Consider the following 24,672-nt stretch of genomic DNA (forward strand, 5'->3'; position numbering starts at 1 on the left):
ACTCTCTGACTAAGAGGCAGGCACAGGAAGTAGATACTGTAACCTTATGGCTAAAACAGAAAGATGAAGGAAATCTCCCTTGAGGAGCCCAGATCATCAATACACATTATTACTAGAAAAAAAGAAGAAGAGCTTATAGTTTAAGATCCCGGGCTATAGTGAAAACCGTTGGTTGGTGAGAGATCATTTGTGATGTATCAGTGGTTGCAAGGGGGGCATTAAAAGCAGCACAGACCCTTCTATCAATTTCCAAAGGGGCCAGTATCAAAACATTAGTTTTGTTTATGAGCGTGCTGACTTTGTCCTTCACGTGGCCTCTAAGGGTGATAAAGTGAGAGTTACACGATCCACCTTAGGCAGAAATAGGAAATGTTGCTGTGAACACCAGCTGTTGCTTAGGTCGACTCGGGCAGCGAGAGGCCTTGGCCTTCCCAGGCACTGCCAAATAAAGAGACTACTGTGCTGTGCAAGACAGTTTGCCCCCCACCTTTACTTTTCAAAGGTGTTAAACTGCACAGGTGGGGAGAATTGCATAGTTTTAGCCATAAAGGGGATGAGGGTTGCCATCTGAAAGAACATTATTTGCACAGCGTTGCAGCATTGTGGTTAATGTAGAATCAACATTTGTCAGCTGCCAGGCAGAAGCTCCAGCGAGTAGACAGGGTCTAACATGTCAGAGGATTCGCTCGCACTGTTTCAGACACTACTCCCGCACATAAATGACGGCTTCCAAGACGTCTCAGCCTCACAACTGACAGCACAGATTCCACATTCATTTCCTGCCTTATCTCCGTGGGATCATACGCACAAGAGGTGAAGAGCAATTTCATTTGCTGTCAACAGCCGAAATGCCTTGCTAACAAAAACCTGGGGAATACAGGAGAGGAAAACATGATTGTAACCCCATTGGCACCCAGTGATATTACACACACGCCACAGTCAGTGTCAAGCCTGATGTTCATAAAAAATTTTTTTTAAAGAGTTAACAATAGGCATGTTTTCCATATGCAAAGATGTATGGAGATGGATTTCCCTTAGTCTTTCAAATCAAATTTATTATACATTTTTACAAAGTAGAGTTGGGGTTATAAAATATTTAGAATCTCATGGGGGATACCCACATTTAAAATTCCTAAAAAGAAAAGAAATTATGAAACCTAAAAAAAAGTATATATTTTTTAATATGTATAAAGAAATGCCTACTTTTTAAAGGTCCAGTGTGTAGGATTTGGGGGAAAATATTGGCAGAAAATAAAAAAAATAACAAGTATGTTTTTCATTAGTATGTAATGACCTGAAAATAAGAGTCACTGTGTGTTAGTTACTTTAGAATGAGCAATTTGTATCTACGCTGAGCAAGTCTTCGTCTACGGAGATCATCATGCTGCACATCCGTGTTTCTGCAGTTGCTCAAAAAATGTTTCTAGATAGGGCCATTTGCTTTTTCACACTGGCCTGCTGGAAAAACACTCATTTTTGATGTGAAACTGCTTTATTCAGTGTTTTTCCAATATAAATCACCAGTTTATGAATGTATGTTTATTTAGTTTTTGGAGAAAAAAGGTAAGCAAACTTTAGCAAATGCAAGGCTAGTGACCCATCTCCTTTATGCCTACCAGTATCGGAAAAACACTGATTTGTAACATTAAACTGCTTTAGTCACTGTTTTTCTGGTTTAAATCACCTGATCCATTCTATTTTTGAGAGGAAGAGATGTCTGCTGATAAGTCAGTTCCTGGGAAAAACCTCCTGAATGATGAACACACAAGGAATTGTAACCAGGAGAAGTTTTCAGCTGGTTGCAACCTGCAATCTTGACCTCTAGATGCCACTAAATCACTTTAAATCTTACATACTGTTCCTCCACACTGTAATCTGGGCAATATTCACAGCATGACAAGCAGCAAGCAAATTCAGAAAAGCTATAGCAGGGACAAACTTTCTTAAATAAAAACAGAAGTCACTAAATGTAAAGTCCTAAAATTCATATCCTTTGATGACACTAATAACGTGTTTTCATTCAACCCTCAGATACATTTGTTAATGAAACAATATGTCCTTGCTCACTATGTTAATATTTCAAAGAAACATGGAAGAATATTTTTTGCACCCTTAGAAGAACTGCAATGACATTCACTAAATCAGAATTCACGCCTGGAAAGATTGCAAACTCTGCAACCCACGGTGTCGATCGAAGGCCACCGGCTTCACTTGGACCAAAACAGTCTAATATACAACTCCCCCCTTTAATTGCAACCGTGTGTTCAATCAGAAAGCATAAAACTCCCGGTGGGTAGGTGGCATCTGTCCGTGAGGTCTGTTAGGATTGATGTGCCCGAGTCCAGGAGCCGCCCGGGCTGGCGGCCCACGACCTGCGACACAGCCCCATCACTTTTATGACATCTTAAGGAATCTTCTTTTTAATACAGCCCATTACTGCTGACATACAAATCTTCCCCATCGTGGCCCCGTCTATGGCCTGATCAATTTTTACACTGCTGAGCCGTCCCCTTTCTCCTCATTTTGTCATCTCAAAATTCATATTATATAGGATTTTCTTATGGGAAAACTGCAATAAAAATACATTACCACCCTGAAGATGTAAGTCAGTACTAGGCTGTTTCTAAAAAGCTTCAGAGAAAATAAAATTTGTTTCTGCAGTAAGCAGAACTGTTTAAATGTTATTTATTTTTATGTTCCTAAGAAAATATATTGTGAAGTGCAGCATTGATTTAGCACATAACCATGTCTCGATACGGGTTGGAGGGGCTGAATTTATGAATCCTTTGCACAACTCCTTTAATTGAATTTTCCAAATCTCTCACCACACACAAATAATCAATACCCACTGCTGAGGGAAACTTGCTTCAGAATTATTAGGGCCTTTCTTTTTCAATTTTGTAGTCATCAGCACATACAGGCGCTGCGGGTATTTGTAATGCCGCGACTATACCCAGAGGATTTATGCTTGCCCCAAGCCTGATTGCTCACCAAGAGCGACTTCTTTAGAATGCTTACTGAAACTTTTGTTAACCTTAAAGGACGGTCGTAAGCGCTTCTCACTCTGAGGGAAGAAGTGGTTTTAACTATCACAGCGTAAAGCAGAAAAGGGTATGACACGGCAGGAAAAACGGGGGAGAGGGAAAGAAAGTGGCAGGGAAGAAGACGTAGGAGGAGAAGATTGGAGGATTGACCTTCAAGGTTTAAATGTCCTCGTGGATTTGCTCAGCTGCCTTGGCAGGGTGGAGGTGCTGGGGGGCTACAGGCTTGGCACCTTGAAGAGTCCAGGGTACAGAGTCTGTACATGGGCTCTAGCTGGTGTGTAATGGCTGCCATGGAAGAGTTGTTTTTACCATACTTCTGTGCGCAGACACAAGGATCCAACATTTATAGTGTTAAAGCGAGACAATGTAATGAATGATGAAATGTTAATTTTTTTCCAATGAATAACTATTAAAAAATGACCCTTACTAACTGTAATACTCACTGCTGGTTTTACTGCTACAGCCTCTAGAGTTCTGGTTGTCCATTATGCTATTTTGAATAGTCTGTATTTCTGACACAGCCTTGTGCTGCTGTTGACTGCCCATCTTCTTCCCGAATCATGTTCTTCCCGAATTCAAGGGACAAACAGCAATTTTTTTTCTTCACAGCAATCAATTGTGGTTTGAATTGCAGTCTTAATTTGAAAGCAGAAAAAACAGATGCTGCAAACCAGTGCAGTCTCTCCATCCTTTTAAATACTGTACCCTAAACCAATGCCATATCAACACAGCTCATGTGTACGGTTCAGGTAATGATCACCTGAAATCATGTTGTAGCTCCTAAAACATCCTCAGAATCCTCAATGTAGCTCTGTAGTGACTTAGATTAGTGATAGATTTGTCCTCACACCCTTAGCTGCCCCACCAGTTCTGCAAAATCAGTTCCTCCTCCATCGAGCGCCACCAACTGACGCAGTGATGTAGTTTGAGGCAAGGAAAATGACTTTTTCATTTTGGATGCATATCCAGTTGGCATGCTCTCGATGTTGCTAAAAGACAGAGCCTCAGTGTTTTCTTCACTTGCATTGCAAACTAGCTACTTTTCCAACAGCAAAAATGGCATCCCAAAAACATAAGTGCAGAGGATGTTATGGACAAGGATACATTATATTACAGTGTTCTGGCTGACTAGGATATCAAGCCTTATTATGCAGCAGAGGCTGTGACAACATGAGCCGTGCTAGAGGACATGACCAGCAGGAAGCCTCCAGAACCGAGTCATTGTGCTGCAATGAATTTTGGCATGGGCAGTTTTTGTTGGATGGTTTTGCCGACACCAACCCTGACCTCATGTGCAATGCATCCTGGTACATGTAGGCACCGCCAGCACAGCTCTGAGAGCAGGAGTTTCTCAGTCAATCAGCACACACTGACAAACTTATTGATTCAACTGACTACAATTACCATAAACACTCACTGGACATCCACATAAAAGTGTGCAAATTTCATTTAAGTAAGTGAATGTATGACCACATTCACTTTAATTCAAGTCCTCTATTACAGATTGTTTCTGTGAAATGTTAGAGTGAGACAGTCCAATTTTAAAATTTTACTTTACTATTTAAATAATAATAATAATAATAATAATTTTACTATTTAAAATTTAGAAAATCTCCAATGCAGGGTGGAAATAAGTCAAAGTATGTATATATGAGTGCCTTTATATGGTACATAAACATACCCATAAAAAGACAATAATATTCTTATATATAGTAATACACTACTGTAACGGTTGTGGGTATGACAAACCCATTTTTATTCTTATAACTTCAACACTACAGAATAATATATGTAAGTATATGATTCCCACGGGTGTCAAGATAAGAGAACAAGCAGCACATACTGTGTAATGCTACGTCCTCACAAAGCACTCAGTCTTTTCCAAAGAGTCTCTTACACTCCCCTGCCTTGTATTCAGCACATGGGCCCAAAAGCCTATGGCCATAGCAGCGAATCTAAACAAACATTTTACACTAGAGCAGAATCATGCTTCAAGATATCATCAGCATCATCTGTCTGCATTTCACGCTCCCAGCGGATATAGTTCCAGAACTCTTCAGCAGCTTTGAATAACAGTTTGTTTACTTAAAATGTGTGTCTCGATACACATAGAGGGCCAGTTCTCTCTCACATCTATCTGCCCTGACATTGTGAAGTCTGTTGTTGTAAGGAGGCTCATGCAAAACTGATAAATTTCACAGATCCACCATGTGACAAGAATGTGACATTCCTGGGGTGTGGGTCCACAATGCATCATGTATGTCCAGCTCGCTTACTGGAACTAATTAAAATAATTTCTAACAACCTTATCGGAAAACAAGCTCGCCTCCTGACAATACCCGCTATTCATTTTCCACAAGTCGCCATTGTATGATTGGATCACAAGAATTGCTCTGCTGCAGGCATAAGATGTGCCTAAAATAATCAAATTAATTCTATCCCCGGGAAATCTGCTCATTGACTTGTTTGTGAAACCATAACAAAATGTTGTTTTTATGCAAAAGGTCGTGAGCGCACGATTGTCTGGACAACTGAAACAAGCATCCATTTATGCTGTTGATGTAAGATAGCAAGGAAGATGCAGCAAATCAAACAGTAAAGTGGTAGCACTCGGGGATGTCCTTGGAAATTATTCGGCCTTGTGACTACATTTATTTTCCTGTTCATCTTGAAATCAACCATACAAGTGGGACTAAACTGTTTTCTTACAGCCTGTTATAGACCCAGAGATAAGGTCACAATCAAAACTGTCTGAATAGAGCCATTTTTAAGGGTGCCGTGGAAATATAAAGTGAAAAACTGTCTTGATATGAGGTAACAGTAGCCTCACATCCTGCACATAACTTCAGGTGGATATCCACGATAAACTGTTAAAACATTCAAGTCGTCCAACAGACCAAAACTAATTTGGCCTTTGATAAAATATGTGTTGAATTTCTACACTTATCTTCAAACACGTGTCATCTTTCATTTTCAGTATATCTCAAGATATTGATCAACACTCAGCTCCACTTGGCACTTGGACATAAAGCCTCTCAGTGATCAGTGTTTTAAAATTCCAGTAATGTAAAGTAGGTGTATGATCTAAATGCAGCACATGAATGTTAAACGATAAAAGATGGCTTACTCTAAAGCATGTGTGTGATTTATGAATAGATAAATTACCTTAGCTGTGATGCTTGACTAACTACTTTAAAAGGGGGCATAAACAGAGAGTTTCAAAGACAATGAGTGCTTTCTATTTCCTGCAACTTGTTTTATGTATTTAACATCCAGTTGTCTGTGAAAAATGCAGCAAGTAATTCTCATTCAACCTAATTTTTTTCTAATAGACATATTTAGTACTCACTCTGCTTGGTGTCTCCTTAGCTCAGTGTGATAAGATCCAATGAAGAACCGTCCTTGATCACTGCTGCCCTCTGCTGACCAATTAAAAACCCAGGATCAATAGGATAAAAGGAAAACCACAAAAAACCCTAACCAAGCACATGGTAAGTAAGAAAAGGAAAACAATAGCTTGGAATGAATGAAAAAGTTTAAAAACAGCTGTATTCTGAAAGGAAAAGCCATGTCAGAAGTGAATATTCAGTGTGTAATAAAAACCCATCATCTCTCTAACTCTAGATGTGATGAAGACAGAGACATTTCCGCCTATTGTAAAGATTTAAGACCAAAGAAAAAGTCTTTCTCACAAGTATTTCCTCCAGCTCTTTCCTGGCCATGATGAATGGATCCACTGAGTGTTCCAGTTTAGATCGCAAGGAGTCAAATCTGGTCAAAGCAAAAGAGAGTGGGATTAGACAGGCACAATGACATGGTCTTTGTAATATGATTCTGACTCTATTGGAAAACAACTGACTATAATATTAAAGCCTAAAATGTAGATCTTGTCTCTTAAAAGGACAACACATAACTAATATGGACTATTTTTTTGTTTTGGCAGTTATATATATTGATCAGTAGCTAGTGGGTTAAAGTAGGTAGTTGGTGGAGTCTGAATAAGCCTAAAGAAGAGACTGAATGGCAGATAATTCAAAAGAATGGTATGTACAATATACAATCCTGGCCTTATACAATAAAAAAATATTGTGTGTCCATTTTCAAATCGCAGTACGTTTATTTCAAAATGGTAACTTTCAATGATCTTCACAAATGTCTAAAATACCCTGTTGTATAACAATTATTTATTTTGACTTATATGGGGTGTCTTTGAGTACCATGAAAAGTACTCTAACTAAATACTATAAAGTAAGTACTATAAATAAAATGAATTATTATTATTATTGTTATTTTCTTCTTGTTAGGATTTTCATCATCATCATTATTATTATTAATAATAATAATATTTAATCTTGTATTAATTAATTAAATTATGTATCTATTATGTATCTTTATTTTTGTATATGTCTGTGGGGTTCCACTTCTCAAATTCCAAATACAATTAAATTTATTGTAAAAATCACAATAAATTAAAGCACTGCTGTGCCTCAAATGACCCTAATATGACATAACCAAGTGAGTGTTATGAATGTTTCGTAAATCGAGCTCATGTAACGTATTAGTGACAGCACTATAAAATTAAAAACTAATGCTTGTCTTGATGGATGTGCCAGACACCGAATGTCTGCCTTGACTAAGGAAATGGTTCTTGAGTTAAGTGACTCTTATACAACTATTTTTAGTGCTATGTAAATCACTGATAATTTGGCCCGTGATGGATCTCCGTCATTCCGTGTCTCCTGTCATTAAATTCTGATATGTCACTATGACCATCAGGAAAGTGTGGCAATTGAAATATAGCAACTCGTAAAAGGGAGTTCTCTGTAACCCTTTAACTCTGTGCTCTACTTTGGCTTTCTGTACATAGACAGTTAGCAGTTTGCAGCCTACAGTATAACTGATTGATGAAATAATTTCCTATAATATGGGAACTGGAAAAGCTGTGACTTAAGTAGTCACTTTTCCAACTCTGTCTGCGGGACAACTTGTTGATGTGTTGTGACTGGCACTGTGGCCTTGCCTGTTGATGAAGCCCAAAATCCTCAAAGGGAAACTACACCATTTTCAAAATTCATATGTGTTATTTCTGGTCCAAGATAGTCCGAAAATATAGCCTAAGTAAACATGAACAACTCTCTCCCAAATCCAAAATATGGTGCTGAAACTCAAATTTGTCATGTTAACTCCCCATGACATCACAATTTTGCGAATTATTTCTCTGGGTTCTGGCTTTGAGAGAGAGTAGTTAACGTTCACAAATATTTTTTGAATTTTCCTAGGCCATTGAAGTAACATACTGGAATTTTAAAGTTAGGTGGTATTTCCCTTTAATAACACAATGTAGAATACTTAGCGTTGCATTTTGGACTGAGGGGACAGTGCTATCTACAATATAGCACATACAGAGTACAATACACACAGTATGACTTAAACTAAAAGTGATAGTTCAAATAATCCTAAAGACTAACCACAACTCTGTAATCTAAAATGCAGTTGCAGAGTATTCACAGATGTCATTTTTAAAGGTGCACAGATAACAGAGCTTGTGGATTGAGGTATTTTTTCGTGCAGCCAACAGAAAAAAATTGCAGTCAGCTGTTTTTATTGTCAGTTTTATTATAGTTGTCTGTTCATTTATCTGGCAATTGCTGTAAGGGTACACAATAAATTTCTGAAAGGACTAATAGCTCAGCAATTCATTAATGTTTTCTTAAATTATTAGACAAAGGTCATTCAGCACCCAGGATAAAAACTCCCTGTCCAAGGGAATAAACTGCTGGCTTTCTTGTCAAAAGCCCATTTTTTTACCCTTTACACTACAGTCGCCCCAGACTTGTTGACACTAATCTTCACAAGTTGTCATGGCGAAAAAAAGGCACATAGAACTATGTTTAAAGACTGAGATGCGTGGTCAAGTGCAGTAAGTTGAGATATACAAATGTTCATTTCAACCGATCTGATCAGACTGAATGGACTAGTGCATGACACATAGCACTAACAATGACCAATAGGTCAGTGCCACTCTTTGCTTTATCAAGGACAATTTTGCATTAGTATGGACATAGCCCAAAGTCATCTGTTGTGCCTCCATGTGTAGCTAATGCCTTTGCAGGTTTGGGACATCTTTTGTACACAGACATGTCTTTAGTGATCTGCAGAGACATTTTTCTACACACCCGCTTGAGATCTGGTAGCTCCAGTTACAAGCATGTGGTTTCTTGCAGATACTGGTATTTTGGAAGCTGGATGCTATTCAGGACAGAGAAAGACAAAATTAGATTGAAACATGCTATGAAACACTAAAACAAATACAATCCAAAGCTTCTTTTGGAACATTAAAACCTTTTTTACACAAAAATAAATAAGCAATATTTCCAGCACAGGTAATGTGTAAATTAATTAAATTAACATCGCCAATACACCTGGTATAAGGTCTATTACTTACTTACATGATGGGCACTGTCCATGTGCAGAGCTCTTCTCACTCTATCAAAAAAAGTCAAGTTTCAATGAATTGTGTTACTTAATGCAATTAATTTATCTTAGACAACTAAGCCATGCTTTGTTATTTAAATCTTCATTGTACATGGACTTGCAAATTTCAACTGCCTTTTCCACATCAACAAAATTAGCAAAGAGCAAAAAAGAATTAAATTATTGGAAATATTGTGGTGACACTACAAGAGAACCAAAATAATAATAAGAGTGTAAAAAAAAGTCCCTTATAAGCAAATAAACCACATTAGTCAGATACAAACTATATGGCTAATACAATAATGTTAACAGTTATCTGTGATTATTATGTGCTGTTTGTCTCTGACAGGGAAGCATCTGTTGGTGACATGCAGAAAGTCTTACAATTTATACTACAATACAACAAATAAAATGTATACAATTTCGACGACAACACGACAGATACAAGTCATACAATTTATACGACAACACCGCAGATAAAAAAAGACAAAAAGAGTAATACTCACAGCATTTTAATAGTGTTTTAGCAAAAGTTTGCCTGTGACAGATTTCTGAATTTGGCGCCTTTGCTACACTCAAACCGGCTCGAGTAAAACATAGCCTGGCCTATTATAGTTCCGGACGCCCCGGTACTGCAAAACGACTTGAACAACCCAACAAACAGTCTCAGTAAAATTTAAATAACTATTTATATCCTAAAAGATGTGTTTGTTTGCATCACTTCTAGTGTCTAATACAGCATTACATTAGTTTTTAACAGGAACGGGAAAAGTTCATTGTGTTTCGTCCGTGTCGCTTTTTTGTGAACACCGATGAGGTTTTGTTTGCATGGCAACAGAGCGTAAGATAGCAACGGTGTCTGGCTAATGTCACTGCTAACGCGAAATATATTCAATAAAATGCACCCAGCATGCTTTTAGATAATTGTTAGAGTGTGATGAACAAGTTAAAGTAAAAGCATTTAGCCCAGGTTAGATGCCACATTTGACTGCCGTCTGGTCTCTGCTAAATTAGCTAGCTAACGAAAACCAAAGATGTCTTTTCAAGAGTCCCCTCGTCCTTCTGATGAAGAGGAGGCTTTCTACATGCAATGCAGAGCCGCGTACCTAGCTGTGTTTACTTCTAGTTTGACAAATATCTCTTCGAAACAGCAGCTGTGTCGTGGTAAGTCAACCTAAAACTATTTACGAGCATTTAAATACAGGAATTTGCTCGTTAGATTACCTCCACGTTTAGGTTTGCCTATAAAAGAAAACTCCGCCTTCCATAGGTTTCATACTTCATACTCTATGATATATAATGTCAGCTCAGGTCAATGGGGATAATTATGTCAACTGGAAACAAATATCCACAGTGTAAGGTGACTCCTTTAACACTAACAGTCATGAGAATGTCACTGAGACATACGGTATTTTGACCTGCAGTTTTTACTGTATAGCCTTCAACTCGACTTGATGTGATATTTTCACAAATTCTAGGATCCCATATTCTTTGCTAATTCAGAACCATCCCACAAGAGGTATCAGGTGATGCTATGGATGCTTTCCAGCTCAGAGAGACAGTTGTCTAATGATTGATTACACGCCCAATGTATTTGGAGGAGGAAAGTATCGTTTTTTTAGGGTGAATATCTGCTGAGGTGATAGTGGATCAGTCATTACAAACCCACGCTTTGCACCTAAGCATTGATAAAACCCACAGAACATCTAGAGGTGAAGTTTCCAAAAATATGTAGCAAAGACTATAAAATGATGCATAAGACTGGACTTAAAACATTTATATTTGACAGAATTAGAACAGGGAGTCCTATGTTTTATTTTTTTACTCACTGTAAATACCAAATAGCTGTGATGACGAGCTTTGATACCATCTGAGACAGTGTGTAATATAATTAGTTTTGCCAGTCTCTAACCTTTACTTCAAAGGAAACAAAAGGGGCAAGTGCATGTTTAGGGGTGCACTTTTAAGAGGCACAGATGTTACATTGTGCTAAAAAGCAACTCGTTGTGAGTTGTGTTTTTTTTTTTAAATTGAATGATGTACATATTATATCAAAGAAGGTAAAAGCAGTGCTTGTGCTACAGTCAGCTGTCATTTTGTAGATTCAATGTTCTTTCTTATGTATCACATTCAGCTCTGCAGCAGGCTGGCAGAAATCCAACCTGTGCAACTCTCAATAAATACTGGACCCCGAGGACATCCAAACTGAACTTTGATGATTTCTGTGAGATTCTCAAGAGTGAGGAGAAAACTGAGGAGTCAGAACTGATGAGAGCCTTCAAAAAGATGGATGTAAACGGTGATGGCTACATCTCACACAGTGAACTAGAGAGGGCTCTGACCACTGTGAGTAAAAAATGTTACTTATTGTTTAAGAATAATATTTAGGTTTGGAGCACAATTGTTAATGTTGAGTCTACTGAGTGATGCTTTAAAATCAGCCAACTGAGCTTCAACAGCAACACTTATGTATTAAAGATGTTCATTGCCTAAAAATAAACTGATTAAAATAAAAAATCAACTAATGCTCAAATTATGTAATATTTTTGCTCTGGTGTTTTTACTTCTAACGTAAATATGTTTAATCTTCCAGAGAGGAGAGAAAATGACTACTGAAGAGGTGAATGCAATTTTCTCATTAGCAGACATCAACAAAGATGGAAAACTGGACTATGCAGAGGTAAGTTTATATCAGGCTGTAAGTTTGTGTATTAGATTATGTACCATCTGATTTATCATATTAACATCTCAGTGCACCTCAGAATAAAGGCTACTATCCCAAGCAGTCAGGTGAAAAAAAATTGGATATCGTAAAACTATGCCAACAATATCAAATGGGATTGATTTAGCAGTCTTCCACCTGTATTGGTACTTCCTACAAATAATAGATATTGTTCTGAGCCAGTTCAGATGCACCACACAAGGATAAAAAGTCATTTGTTCCCAACGTTTTAAAAGTCTTTAAAGTTAAATTGAATTCACGTAAGCCCCAGAAGAGTCAGCAGTGCCAAGTAGTACAGAAAATCCAACAATGCAAACAACAACAACAACAACAACAAAAATGTCCTTCTTTCTTTTGATGCAATATTGTCTTTATTTGATGTCATATGTTTACCTTCATTCATCCAAGATATAATCATCTCTGACCCCTCTATCTTGCCTCAGAACATCCTCATGTATCATGCTCTCAGTGCTGGTTTCCTGTTGCTGTCAGTTCTGCAGATTGCTTGTGTCTACAGTGGAGCAGTGTCAGACGGCTGCTTTGGAGAGGCTCGAGGCTAACGCCAAGCTGAAGAGACAGAACTTTGGCAGTCAGTCATACAGCCCTCCGAAAAACTCAGTGTCATCAGCATCATCAGCACCAGCACCACAAGCAGCAGCAACTCTCCCTCAGCCTCCAGAAACGCCACAGGCAGAATCAGACACGACACTAAAGAAAGGTAGAAGTAAAATAAAAATTTAATAATATATAATATATGATAAAAGTGGCTGCCACTGAATTATAGAAGTCGTGTATAAAATGTATTTTTATACCTCAACGCTGGCAAGAGCTTTGGCTGGAGGTTTTATGGGTTTGTCCATTTTTCTGCTCCTTCATCCTATTTTCATGAACATGATATCTCACAAATGCCTTTAGGAAATTTCTTCAAATTTTGCACAAATATTCACTCTGACTCAAGGATGAAGTAAGTCGATTTTGATGTTCAAAGGTCAAGGTCAATGTGACCTTATGTCTATCTCATTCTGGTGAATGCAATATCTCAAGAAGTTCTTGAGGGAGTTTCCTTAAATTTGGCACAAATGGCATCTTGAACTCAAGAATGAACTGATAAGAATTTGGAGGTCAAAGGTCAAGGTCTCTGTGACCTTACAAACAGGGTTTTTTATCCATAACTCAAGAATCCATACACCAATTATGACAAAATTTCACACAAATGTCTAATAGGTTATATTGACAAAGTGATGACATTTGTATATAAAAGGTCAACGGTCAGCTTCACAGTGACATCATTGTTCTGTAAAAACTTTTCTGGCCATTTCTCACCGTCATTACTCAGGAACAGAAGGGGAGACATTTGGTCAGATACTAAATTGATTACACTAAATTTGGGCATTCACCTTGAAACTGCGCTGATTGCACAGATCCTCTGTGCTGCCAGGGGGAAGATGCATGTGAAGCATCCATGTTTTCACAGACATGGATGTAAACTGTAAGTGCAACTCGACCGTTGCATGGAGGTATACAGTAGGGAAGCAGTAACACTAGTTTTTAATGCATTTTTCTTGAAAGTTAAATACATGAAGAGCAATTCCACAAGGAACATGTTTACTCTCTGTCATTTTTCTCTCTCAAGAGTGATCTTCTTTCCATCTAAAGCATACAACTGACACATATTTATATCTACTAACGTACGTCTCATTAAAATCCCTGTCCTGATTTAAACATCAATGTTTCAAATATGAATTAACAAACATAAAAGAAAACAGGATAAGACCACATGACAGACCAGCAACAATACACAAAGATTAAGACGATCAATGACGTCTCATGCTTGCTCTGAAAAATCAAAAAATTAAAAATGTTAGAAGATCTACAGGGGAGACTTTATTTTTGCATGAAGATGATAACATATTATTATTAATATATTATGACTCCAGAACATAATGGCATTTTTTGTGGCACAATCTACAGGTCCAACATAACAGCCAATGGCAACTTCAGATTTCAGTTTATAGATACACACCCATGCACACCGCTTGCCCAAATACGCCTCAGCGATTAGTTTTGATGAATAAATAATAGCTCTGTTATTGATCGAATTTTCACTCCCCCCATGACAAATCACCTCATTAAGACAGTCCATACATCATAATAGCCACACAATTAGGGCAGCTTGTTTGGAGGGAGGAGACTGTAAAGCGTTGTTATTTGGGTAATCACTTCTGCCATTAGGAGATTGACAAAAGCTCCGTCTACGCTGATGAAAAATGCTGCCTTTCAGCTATGGCATTGGAGTTAAAGCTCTTGCCAAAAATATGTTTTCATAGCTAAAACAAAGACTGGCATCAAGTCCGACATCGCCCTTCTGCAAAGGTAGATAATTTACCGACAGTGCTTTTATTTGCAATTGACAGCATTTCGAAACAGTGGAAGGTGGATGTTAAAATCCACTTTTTGCGGTTAAAATTTCAAGAAAAGATCCTGGATGAGCGAGCCGGGGACAGGCCCACAGAGGGAAGATAGATGGGGTTGATTTAAGTGGTCAGTCCATGTTCATGTTATTGATTTAGAGGATTCCACCACTTCTCACTGGGGAGATGATGAGGGATTAGACGGCGGGTTGAGAGGAGGGCCCAGTCGACCACCACTGCAAAAACAAATGAGCTCCCACATAGTTGTCGGGATTATCACATTATTGTGTCTCTCCCACGTATTGATTTATACCCGCTACATTTTAACAAGGCTCTAGCAAGAGATGCGACGTGATTGCACATGTTGAATGGGTTATTCTTGGAGCTCAAAAACTGTTTTGACTGCTCATTTGGGCCTGCATTTGTCAGTATAAACCAGAACTAGCCTGAGATACATGTTATAACTGAATGGGAGATGGGTAGTTGTTTTACAAATAATTTATGAGATACAGATTAATTATCAGTCGTCAAGGCATCAGGTGTTATGTGTCTAACAGGTTTTGGCAAACAGTTAGACCAGTTGATGAACTGTCATGGTGTTTCTCTGTTAATTGGTCTATTAAGTTCAATCCTTGCAGTTTTCCGGCAGCAGTAAACCACAAGTGCTGAAACAATACTGGCTATAAACTCACATTCAGTGTAAACTCACACTGAAGCTTTTGTTTTAGTGCATCTCTGTCCACATTCACACAACAGCTACAATTCGGTCTTCTAGATTAAAAATACTGCCATCAATGCAAAAAAGATCCATCACAAATTACACGACAGCGGGTCTATTTGTTTCTCTGCTGCGGTAATTTTCTTGTAAGCCCATCACATTACTTCGCATCTTGATTTCCCAGGCTTGGAAGCAATCAGACCCCTAATTAGTGAATTGATATTTTCAGGCTTCAATTAGAGTTCAAGGGGAAAAAAAGTTGTGCGAGTTAATGGATTTGAGAGGGTGCTGTTATGCCATTTGTGATTTAAAGGCCTCCATAATTAATTAAAATGGAGCTGAACTTGAGATCACACTTTCTTATAAGCCAAATGTAAAGTCTTCACTTGAACTTGGGAATGCACTTCTGAGAAGACGGATTACGGTGTCAATTATGTTGTGCACCTCATCTCTCTTTTCAATGTGTGTTTACTGTTCGAGGAGAGGAGGGCTGTACTTAATCTGTCAGTCGAGCATCCTCTGTTCTTTTGCAGGAACTTTATTTATCTATAATAACTTTGGATGTATTGTAAGCATATTTGTTGTTGTGTTTGTCTATATGACTTTTTATGTCTGTGTCTCAGACAGCAGATCATCCTCCCGTCCTTCCTCGGCTCGCAGCAGACGGTCGTCCCTGTCGAACTCAATCACTATGACATCCAGCAGCACTAAAGCCAGCAAAATACCAGAGCCCTCAGGCTTACAGGTAACCCTCCATATAGTTACAGTGTATGTAGTGCAGCAACTAATGATTATCTTCATTATCAATTAATTTGTCAAATATTTTTCTATTATTGTGGAATGTCAAAACATTGTCAAAAATACTCATCACAAGGTATTTCAATCAAGACTCCAAAACCCGAATATGTTTGGGTTTAAATTTAAAAAGCTTATACAAGAAAAAAAGAATTTTTGTTTGATAAAATAACTAAAACATTTTAACACAGTTATTCGTTAAACTTGTTGGAGATTAATTTCCTTTCAATCACCTAATTAAATAATCAATCTGTCTTTCACCTTTTGATGATGTATTATAGGTTCTCTTAATAAGAATAACCAAACAGGTATATCGATATTGTCCCTATTTGTATTTCTGAGCTTGTTTTGCAGTCTCTCATGAATGACCAAGTTTGAAGACCCCTTTTTATACTAGACATAATTAATCATAACTCTCTTTTTAGTCCCTATAAACCATTGCTTATAAAATCTGATTGAAGGGACATTTAAATTGTCTTGAAGTGGTGTTGTATGGGGTACTTATCCATAGTCAATATTTTACCTGTACATACAGTAGATGTCAGTCAGGGTGAAATCTGACGCGAAAGTTAAGCATTCGAATGCTGTGGATGGGGGTCTGCAGCAAAATGTATTTTAACCACCTAAAAAAAGCTAAAACCTCTAAAACAGCAATGCCAGTTAAAGTGTAATCTGTATTAAGGGTATTTCAGTGCTTCACGTTTCTGTCAGTTTGTTCCAAGGAGGAAGCGGTTAACAGCTTTAGTTCACCATCTATGCTCTCATCAGAGCAAACAGACTCCCTTAACAAAAACAGTCATTTTGGCTACAGAGCACAGGAGCTGCTGGTCTACCACAGCCTCGATCAGTTAGTTTGTGTCATTGTGTAACTTAGGTAAATCCAAACGTTTCCAACACCAAAGTCACACAAAAACACAAACAACGCACCTGATTGAGGCAGCAGCAGACCAGCAGCTCCTGTGTTCAGCAAAGTAAAATAACTGTTTTTCTCAATGGAGTCTGGCTTTAAAGAGATTTATATAACAGCTTTATTTTCCTATTGGAAATCACTGTCTTACATTAAAGTAAAGCAGTAAAAATACTTATAATATAGGGCATGCTTTAAGAGATATTAATCTTTTAGGTGGGACTTTTTGTAGGTGGTTAAAACACATTTTGTTGCTGACCCCTCCACAGCAGTGCATTGTTTAGCAACCATTTCATTCTCCAGCCTGTTTTTCCAAACTGGAGGCGTGCCGACTGACATCTACTGTTTGTAATATATTGTCTGTGGGTAAGCAGCCCATAAAATCCCACTTTTTAAAAATCACAACTATCCCTTTCATGACAATAAATTGAATTTAATACAGTAATTTATAGTAATAACTTATCTGTGCATTATTTGCAGCACATGAGCCATATGCTACATTATGACTCTGAAAGATTAATTGTGTGTACCATCAATGCCAAAACCTGGAAATCTTAGTACGTGTGCTCCAGTGAGAGACTCCATGATAACCTTGCAGCCCCACTGCTTTTCCAGTGTCACTGTTACCCGGTGTGTGCTTTTGATGGGCGAGTTAACCCAGGGTGGATAGATATACACTGTATTGATCCCACGCTCTTTGTTTTCACTCTTTTGGGCTTAAACTCGGCTGGTTTGCTTTACAGCAAGAAAAAATAAATAAATAAATACAAATAACAGTCCCCTGCTCCATCTCTTAGGTCCAGGCCCTGTGTTGAGATTGGAAAGGGCCAGACATCATTGGAGTAAAAGAATGTGTGTCCAGAGATTACCTCTGAGGGAAGTTCTGCACGCTATATTGGCTGCTATATTGCCACAGGCTGATAATTGGGAGGTGGTGGGTGGAGGGCAGGCTGTGTTTTTGTAGCGGTGTGTGTGTGTGTGTGTGTGTGTGTGTGTGTGTGTGTGTGTGTTTGTGCGTGTGTGTGTGTGTGTGTTTGCGTGTGTGTGTGTGTGTGTGTGTGTGTGTGTGTGTGCCCCGTGGGATGCAAATTTGTCATCTAAATACAAACATAACCAGTAAGGAATACAATTTTGTTTTAGGGTTTCTTTTAAGATCGGGTTAAAATTAAAAGAATGATAAGATAAGGTGAAGATCATGGTTTAAATGTGTGTGTGTGATTATGTTTGTAGCTTGTTCGGCGTCCTGCGACCCTCTGCGTCACAGTAAATCAAAGCTGTGGCCAGAGCGGGTGACAGCGCCTGTATTAGTCTGCAGGCTGACCCTCTCTCTATGGGGGCATTAATTCTGATGTCTTTAAGCAGTTGATGGGTGCCCATGGCAATTTCCCTCATTTAATATTGTCTGGACAAACCACTGAAGTGTTATGGTTTGATCTTTTATGCCTCTCACAGTCCAAGATAAATACTTTGAGAAAATGGCTTTTCTCTAAAGGAGTGACATGCTCCGTCTTTATGGTACTTTCTTTGTTTAACTTGGTGATTTATTTGTCCACTAAAAGGATATATGGCCTATTCCAGACTCGCTTGGCCCTCCGTGTCCTCTTATTGTGTGTCCACACCAACTGTGTTTTCATTTAATGTGTCTCCAATGAGTGGAAGGAAAACTTCCTTGTTTTGATGTTCGTGTTCAATTTCAAATTATTACCTCATTTCAGTTGTGCTGCCAGACAAAGGAACAACATGATTTCAAAATGAGCGAAATATTAGGATTCATAAATATTGCCAAAGTATCCTCTTGGTAGTTTTGAATGACCGCTGGCCCAAGATTGAAAAGGCTGTATTTATCAAAGTTAAATGGACTCCAATTTGCCATATCAGATCCTGGAAGGAGATTTACTTCAGCCTTCAGCAGAAACACAACGTGACACTCCTGCCCTCCTCTGGATCAGCAGGAGTATAACAAGTGTTTACTTGCTGCTGAGCTGACATAAACTCTGTAATAATGAATATGCCCCCCGAAGGTTGGAGTGGTAATTATCACAACGGCGGTTTCTGTTAATCAAGTGAGCAACCCCACTGTTGTGACTGACTGCTCAATTCACTTTTTCATGCCAAAATATACTTCCCCTGTCACAAGATCAATCCCCCTTTTAATAGGAACTGCAAATTAGTTTTGGTTTCTGTTGAATGAATAAATGCATTTTGTTGTCAAGCTGCAAAACAGTTTGTGAGGATTGTGTCAGAGACCACACATAAAATATATAAGTGTACACATAGCATTATATACTGTTTGTATGATGTTTTATAAGGGCATACAAATGGCAAACAACTGATAAAACTTCCTGCGTTATTAGCCACACTTTATCAGTTTGTATGAATGTGTTGTTAAAGCACAAATGTTATCCATTTTTCCAGGAGTGGCTTCACAGCTACATGAAGGGCTGTTTCTTCTTGGAGGATGACGGGAGTATCGGCTCTCTGCAGTACCAGCTCCACATCCCCCAGACAACCAACGTCTACCTAACCATCCAACCACTCAGCCTTAGTCGCGGACCAGGTACTGACACTGTTTTATCAAACACAAAAACAACAATCATTAAAAAAAGTTAAAAAGTGATTACTCCATTGGCCAATGGATTATATGTTTGCTTGCTCCCCTGATTTGGGGGGGTTTAAATAAGGGTCAGGAACAGGACAGCACCTCTGGAGCTGATAGAAATTCTGGATTTGGTCCTCAGTCCTCCAGGGTTTAAAGTTTTCAGTCCTGTGTTTGTTTTTCTTGCTGTACTGCTTCCTCCACCACTGCTTCACCACTGTTTTTAGTGGCACACTGTGTAGTTGCAGTTTTAAAGATGTTTTTTGTGACGTAACATGAATAAAGTACCACCTTAGTTATTTTCAGATTATGAATCATCATCTCTAAACCATATGTTACATTTTGTGGCAGCAGGTCAGATTTTGGAGGAAGTCTGTAAGATAGTGGTCCAGCTCAATGCACATTAATTTATGACAAACAACAAGAAGAAGTTGCAGCTCAGTGCATAGTGTTGGACCAAGCAATAGCAGTTGGTGGAATGATGAAGGTAGCGAAAAGTCTCTCTTGTATGTATGTGCTTTATTAAAGGCAAAGATAAAAGCTGAAAACAGCTTGTACAGCCAATCAGAAAAGACCACATATGTACTTTGTCTTTATACTATACATTATATGAAAGATTTGTATGTGTTACCTTTGTATTAAATATGTGGTATTGTATTTGTTTGTTGTTTTATTCACAACACAGACAAAATGTTGTATAATAACATGTTCAAAAGCCTTGTATCTTGTGTTATTTTTTCAGACAAGCCGTCTTCATGGATGACCGTTGACACAGCTCTTTTTGTCCTGTCAGCTGGTGAAACCAAAGAGGACTCAACTTTAGTGTGTTTCACTGAGTCAAAAGACAAAGAAGTATGCTTGTTTGTGTTTTGAGACATGTACATATGCAATAACTTTTGCTAATGCATGTTTCCTCTTACTTTGCTACTCCTTTGTCTCCCACAGAAATATGTTTGGAAAGGAGAATTGCATGCTGGGAATTACTACCTGCTGCCCTTCACTAGTGGCTGCAAACTAAAGAAAAGGAGCAAAAAGAGCCTTTCAAATAAACCTGTAGAGCTCGTCTATAGGACTGACACTGGAGAACTAGACCTCACCAGGGAGCTCAGGTGTGTGTGTGTGTGTGTGTGTGTGTGTGTGTGTGTGTGTGTGTGTGTGTGTGTGTGTGTGTGTGTGTGTGTGTGTGTGTGTGAGAGACAACTTGCACAACTTGCCTGCTTCTTTGTCATCATTTTGAGTATGATAACACTGCACAGAGAATATTTAATTATCGAATGTCACTGACTGGTGGAAAGATGAACATGTGAGGCTGTCTGGGGACTTTTCCCTGTGTCGCTCCCTTTGTGCCACAGGGAGGTGCTGTCTGGCATCTTTGAGGTGATAGACCTGGATGGGAACGGTTTGCTTAGTCTGGAGGAGTACAACTTCTTTGAGCTGAGGACCAGCGGGGAGAAATGTGACAAGGATGCCTGGGCTGTCTGCAAAGGTAATCGCTTTTATTATGGCACTGCTACATGGGATGGCCAGTTTGCATTTATGTAAAATGAATGCAACAATGTATTGAAGGACAGGGGGGTCCACTTGGGCTCTGATTATTTTTATTGTGACTTGTAGAAAACTTTGATATGAGAAAGAACCAGCTGACACAGCAGGGCTTCATGGAGCTGAACCTGATGGAGGCCACAGAGAAAGATGGAGACCCTGCAGACCTTTGGGTCACCCTGGAAGCTATGGGCTACAATAAAGGGCTGGAGTTAGTAGAGGTGAGTTTACACATTTGCACCAGCACTAGTAATAATACACACATACAAAGGAAAAAGGCACCCAGGTTTCAGTATCTTGCTTAAGTCATTCTAACTAATCAACTCTTTTACCTCCCACTTGGTCAGGCTTGTCCATTCCAGATAGATGTACACTGTGAAGGCACTCAGCCATCCATCCAGCCACTCAGTTTGGACTCAGGGCCCAAGCTTCTGAACCAGGCAATCCAGAAGTCCATTACAGCCAGGACAGGGGCCAAAGCACTGAGGGGACAAGACAACGTCTTCATCTACACCTGCCGAGGAGAACACAGGATCTCTTCCCTCATAGCCAACAAGGTAGACAACAAACTTTGTTCAGGAGTGGTCATTTGATTGTGCAAGTGGAGTTTAATTCTCAAATTAAGATATTCAAAATGTGACACGAGGACATACAGGTTCATAGATTTTTAGCTGCCTTCATAGTTTTAGCAGTTTTGCAAAGAGGCGAGTTCCTAGTTCAATGTGAGTGTCAAATTGCAATTCTCCCTAATGGCCACTTGGGGGGATTTTAGTCCAACTTTGAATGAATAACTAAGTAAAGATCTCAGTGAATTAGCTACTGTCTGAATTTATGAGGTGCTTTTCATGAATAAAGTGAAGAAAGTGGTTTGTATACACTCTCTCTACAATATATGGTTGCAAGACCATTCACCCTGCTTGTACTTGTTATGCAGTACAACACGCTGATTCTCACAGCAACAGGGGCTACTCAGAAAGAATGACCTGGTGATACAAAGGAACTACTGAAAAGTGAAATGGTAACATTTGGACAGATTTTAGCTGTTCTTCATAAAAATTAAGATATTTTTTGTTTCATATTTACTCTATTCAACTGTGGGGTATAGTACAATGTTACACATCTAGTACCAACATAATCTGAAGCTATGTCTAAACCTAGCAACAGTTTGTGATATGGATATATGGTTATCTGTTCATGAATAGTTTTACATTGATAAAGCACATAAATCCCCTTTTTATTAATAGAAAGAAAAACAGGCTCTTGTTTTAGACATTGGGGTCCTAATAATGCATCTAATGTCTGTTTGTGGCCGGCTGTTGCTCAAGAGGTAGAGATGATCGTCCATTATTCACAAGGTTTGGTGGTTCCATCCCCTGTCCCCATGTCGAGGTGTCCTTGAGCAAGACACTGAACCCCAATTTGCTCCCAATGGGCATGTTCACCACCCTCGGTGGGTGTGTATATGAATGAGTGAATGAGAGGGTAGAAAGAGCTATATTAACACAGTCCATTTCTCATTTTGCTGTTGCAGCCAATTTTTGTGTATTCCATGACTTTACATTAGGAAGGCCGTTCATAAAAGTCACCAATAGCCTTTGTTTTTCAGACCAACCAGAAAGTGACTGTCCATGTCAACAATGAGCAGAGCAGGAACTGCTGCAGCAGTAGAGGCATGAGTGTGTTTGCCGTCGAGGTGCCGGCCAGGACTAAGATGGTACGAAGTCTACCTGAGAATCCTGTCTTTCTTATAATGACAAGAATAACATAATAAACCATGACTTTTAAAATATTCCATTATGGATTTCACACATACAGTTAAAATTTCATTCTGATGAACAACATCTCTTTAGATGCTACAATGTAATGAAATTACTATATAGTGTTTTGAATACTAGTACAAAGATGTGTGTACTGTCTTCCAGGTGTGCCAACATGTCCTACCCATCAATGAGAGACAGGACTGGACCTACAACTGTGTGGAGACCATACTACCCTGCACGTAAAGCTGCACTCCCATCTCTCATGCTAGTGACTCAGAGACGTGATGAGCAAAGGTGATTTACAAATTAACAAGGTCCAAAAGTAATCCTTTTCACTTCTAGAGGGCCAATTTTAAGCTAACCTGTGAGTTTCATAATACCCAATATGTCAGTCAGGGGCTGAGATCCTCTGGTTGCTTGTGGCCAGAAGCTTGAGAAGGCTGGTTCAGAAACTCAGTGACTGGATGAGTCAGAGGTGTTTACTAGTGATGGCAGCAAGAGGTGATCACTGGAGTCATAGACTCCAGCTAGAAATAGTTGTTACATTTTTTGTTGTGTCTTTTTACATATGATAGAATTTCCTTTAACAATAATTCATATTTTACATATACACAATGCTTAGATAAAGGGTTAAATTGCCAAGATGACACTACATATTTCATAATTCATCCTTTAAATGAAAGCTGTGGTCTTGGTGAAGTGACAGTAGATTTAATTCAATTTTCAAAAAAGAAAAAAACTCCAACGAAGTCTGTTATTGTGTTTGTTACTTATGTAATATCAACATAGATTTTGTCATAGTAATTTAAAATGTTTTGTAATGGAGTGTTATTTGCCATATTTTAATAGTCTTTGTATTTCAAGTCAGATTTAATCATAAAGGCCAAAACAAAATGCGGACAAAAAAAACCTCTTGTGTTTTTATATTTTACTTTGAAAAGTACTATATCATGTTCCCTGTGTAATTACATATTATTATTACCACAGATTTTGTTATCTCTTTGATTTGCATTTTTGAGAGCCACCCTTCATTCCACCCACATTAACATCTTGTTTCAACAGGAAATACATGAAACAAAAGCAGATGCAGTTTCATTGTGACATCAGGTCCCTGTGATCAGGCAAGTTTTAGGGGTTTGGATTGTTTTCCGTGGAAAGTCACTACTGTAGATTTGGATGCATAATATCTTGAGAAACCTGGATTTCTTTCAGCTCTCCTCCATCACAGCAACAATGGTGGATTTGAACATGTAGTTGGAATAATTTTTCTGCAAAAACAGCTGAAGATGTATGTCTTTTAGACATTTAGGCGACATATATCAGTTGTTTCCATGGTATTTCATGGGTGTGACCCATGCCCAGCCCAAAACTGGTCTGAACATGCAATTACTGCACATTGAAATAAAACTTTGTAAATGTTGTTGAAATAATGATAATGTGTAACCTTGATGTCCAAAGAAACTTTCATTTTTTAAACCAGTCTAGTTTTAACCAAGACATCTTTTGACCTGATAGTCATCAAATCAATGCTTTCTAAATATTATTATGCACTTAAATAAAGGATTTTGCCCTGGTGTAAATACAGACAGTCTATTAAAGCCTAAATTTTAATGTGCAGCTATTGGTCAACACTCCATACTCTTAATACAGTATGAGGCTGTGGGGATTTGGGATTGGCAATGAAATGCATTCCTTTGCATTGC

The 24,672-nt window shown here is 38.5% G+C and overlaps 1 protein-coding gene and 1 long non-coding RNA gene across 3 annotated transcripts in view; one reads left to right on the forward strand and one right to left on the reverse strand.

Annotated features, from left to right (window-relative positions):
- LOC148189536 (uncharacterized) overlaps positions 1–10,091 on the reverse strand; it is a 51,601-nt gene extending 41,510 nt beyond the window's left edge. For both annotated transcript variants that reach the window (XR_015776524.1, XR_015776525.1), the window contains exons 1-5: positions 10,025–10,091; positions 9,490–9,530; positions 9,221–9,293; positions 6,737–6,815; positions 6,394–6,463 (exon numbers count right to left, since the gene is read on the reverse strand). This is a non-coding gene — a long non-coding RNA (uncharacterized LOC148189536). The remainder of the gene's footprint in view (positions 1–6,393; positions 6,464–6,736; positions 6,816–9,220; positions 9,294–9,489; positions 9,531–10,024) is intronic.
- A 224-nt stretch (positions 10,092–10,315) lies between these two features.
- efcab7 (EF-hand calcium binding domain 7) lies at positions 10,316–24,668 on the forward strand. The gene is made up of 13 exons (XM_042483837.2): positions 10,316–10,682; positions 11,653–11,864; positions 12,112–12,198; positions 12,733–12,958; positions 15,993–16,114; positions 19,487–19,628; positions 20,410–20,519; positions 20,613–20,776; positions 21,020–21,153; positions 21,282–21,430; positions 21,557–21,766; positions 22,816–22,923; positions 23,132–24,668. The coding sequence occupies exons 1-13, from the start codon at positions 10,553–10,555 to the stop codon at positions 23,210–23,212; spliced, it is 1,875 nt and encodes a 624-aa protein (XP_042339771.1). The 5' UTR covers positions 10,316–10,552; the 3' UTR covers positions 23,213–24,668.
- The last annotated feature ends 4 nt before the right edge of the window (positions 24,669–24,672 follow it).

Source organism: Plectropomus leopardus, chromosome 5 (assembly GCF_026936395.1).
Source record: "Plectropomus leopardus strain MGB_pleo_1.0 chromosome 5, ASM2693639v1, whole genome shotgun sequence".
NCBI lineage: Eukaryota > Metazoa > Chordata > Actinopteri > Perciformes > Serranidae > Plectropomus > Plectropomus leopardus.

What these genes read in the sequence shown, in the direction of transcription:
- efcab7 (XM_042483837.2), top strand. Translation starts at nt 10,553, where the DNA reads ATGTCTTTTCAAGAGTCCCCTCGTCCTTCTGATGAAGAGGAGGCTTTC. An exon ending in TAGAGAGGGCTCTGACCACT is followed by an intron (nt 11,865 to 12,111) that starts GTGAGTAAAAAA and finishes TTAATCTTCCAG; the next exon opens with AGAGGAGAGAAAATGACTAC. An exon ending in CAGAGCCCTCAGGCTTACAG is followed by an intron (nt 16,115 to 19,486) that starts GTAACCCTCCAT and finishes CCATTTTTCCAG; the next exon opens with GAGTGGCTTCACAGCTACAT.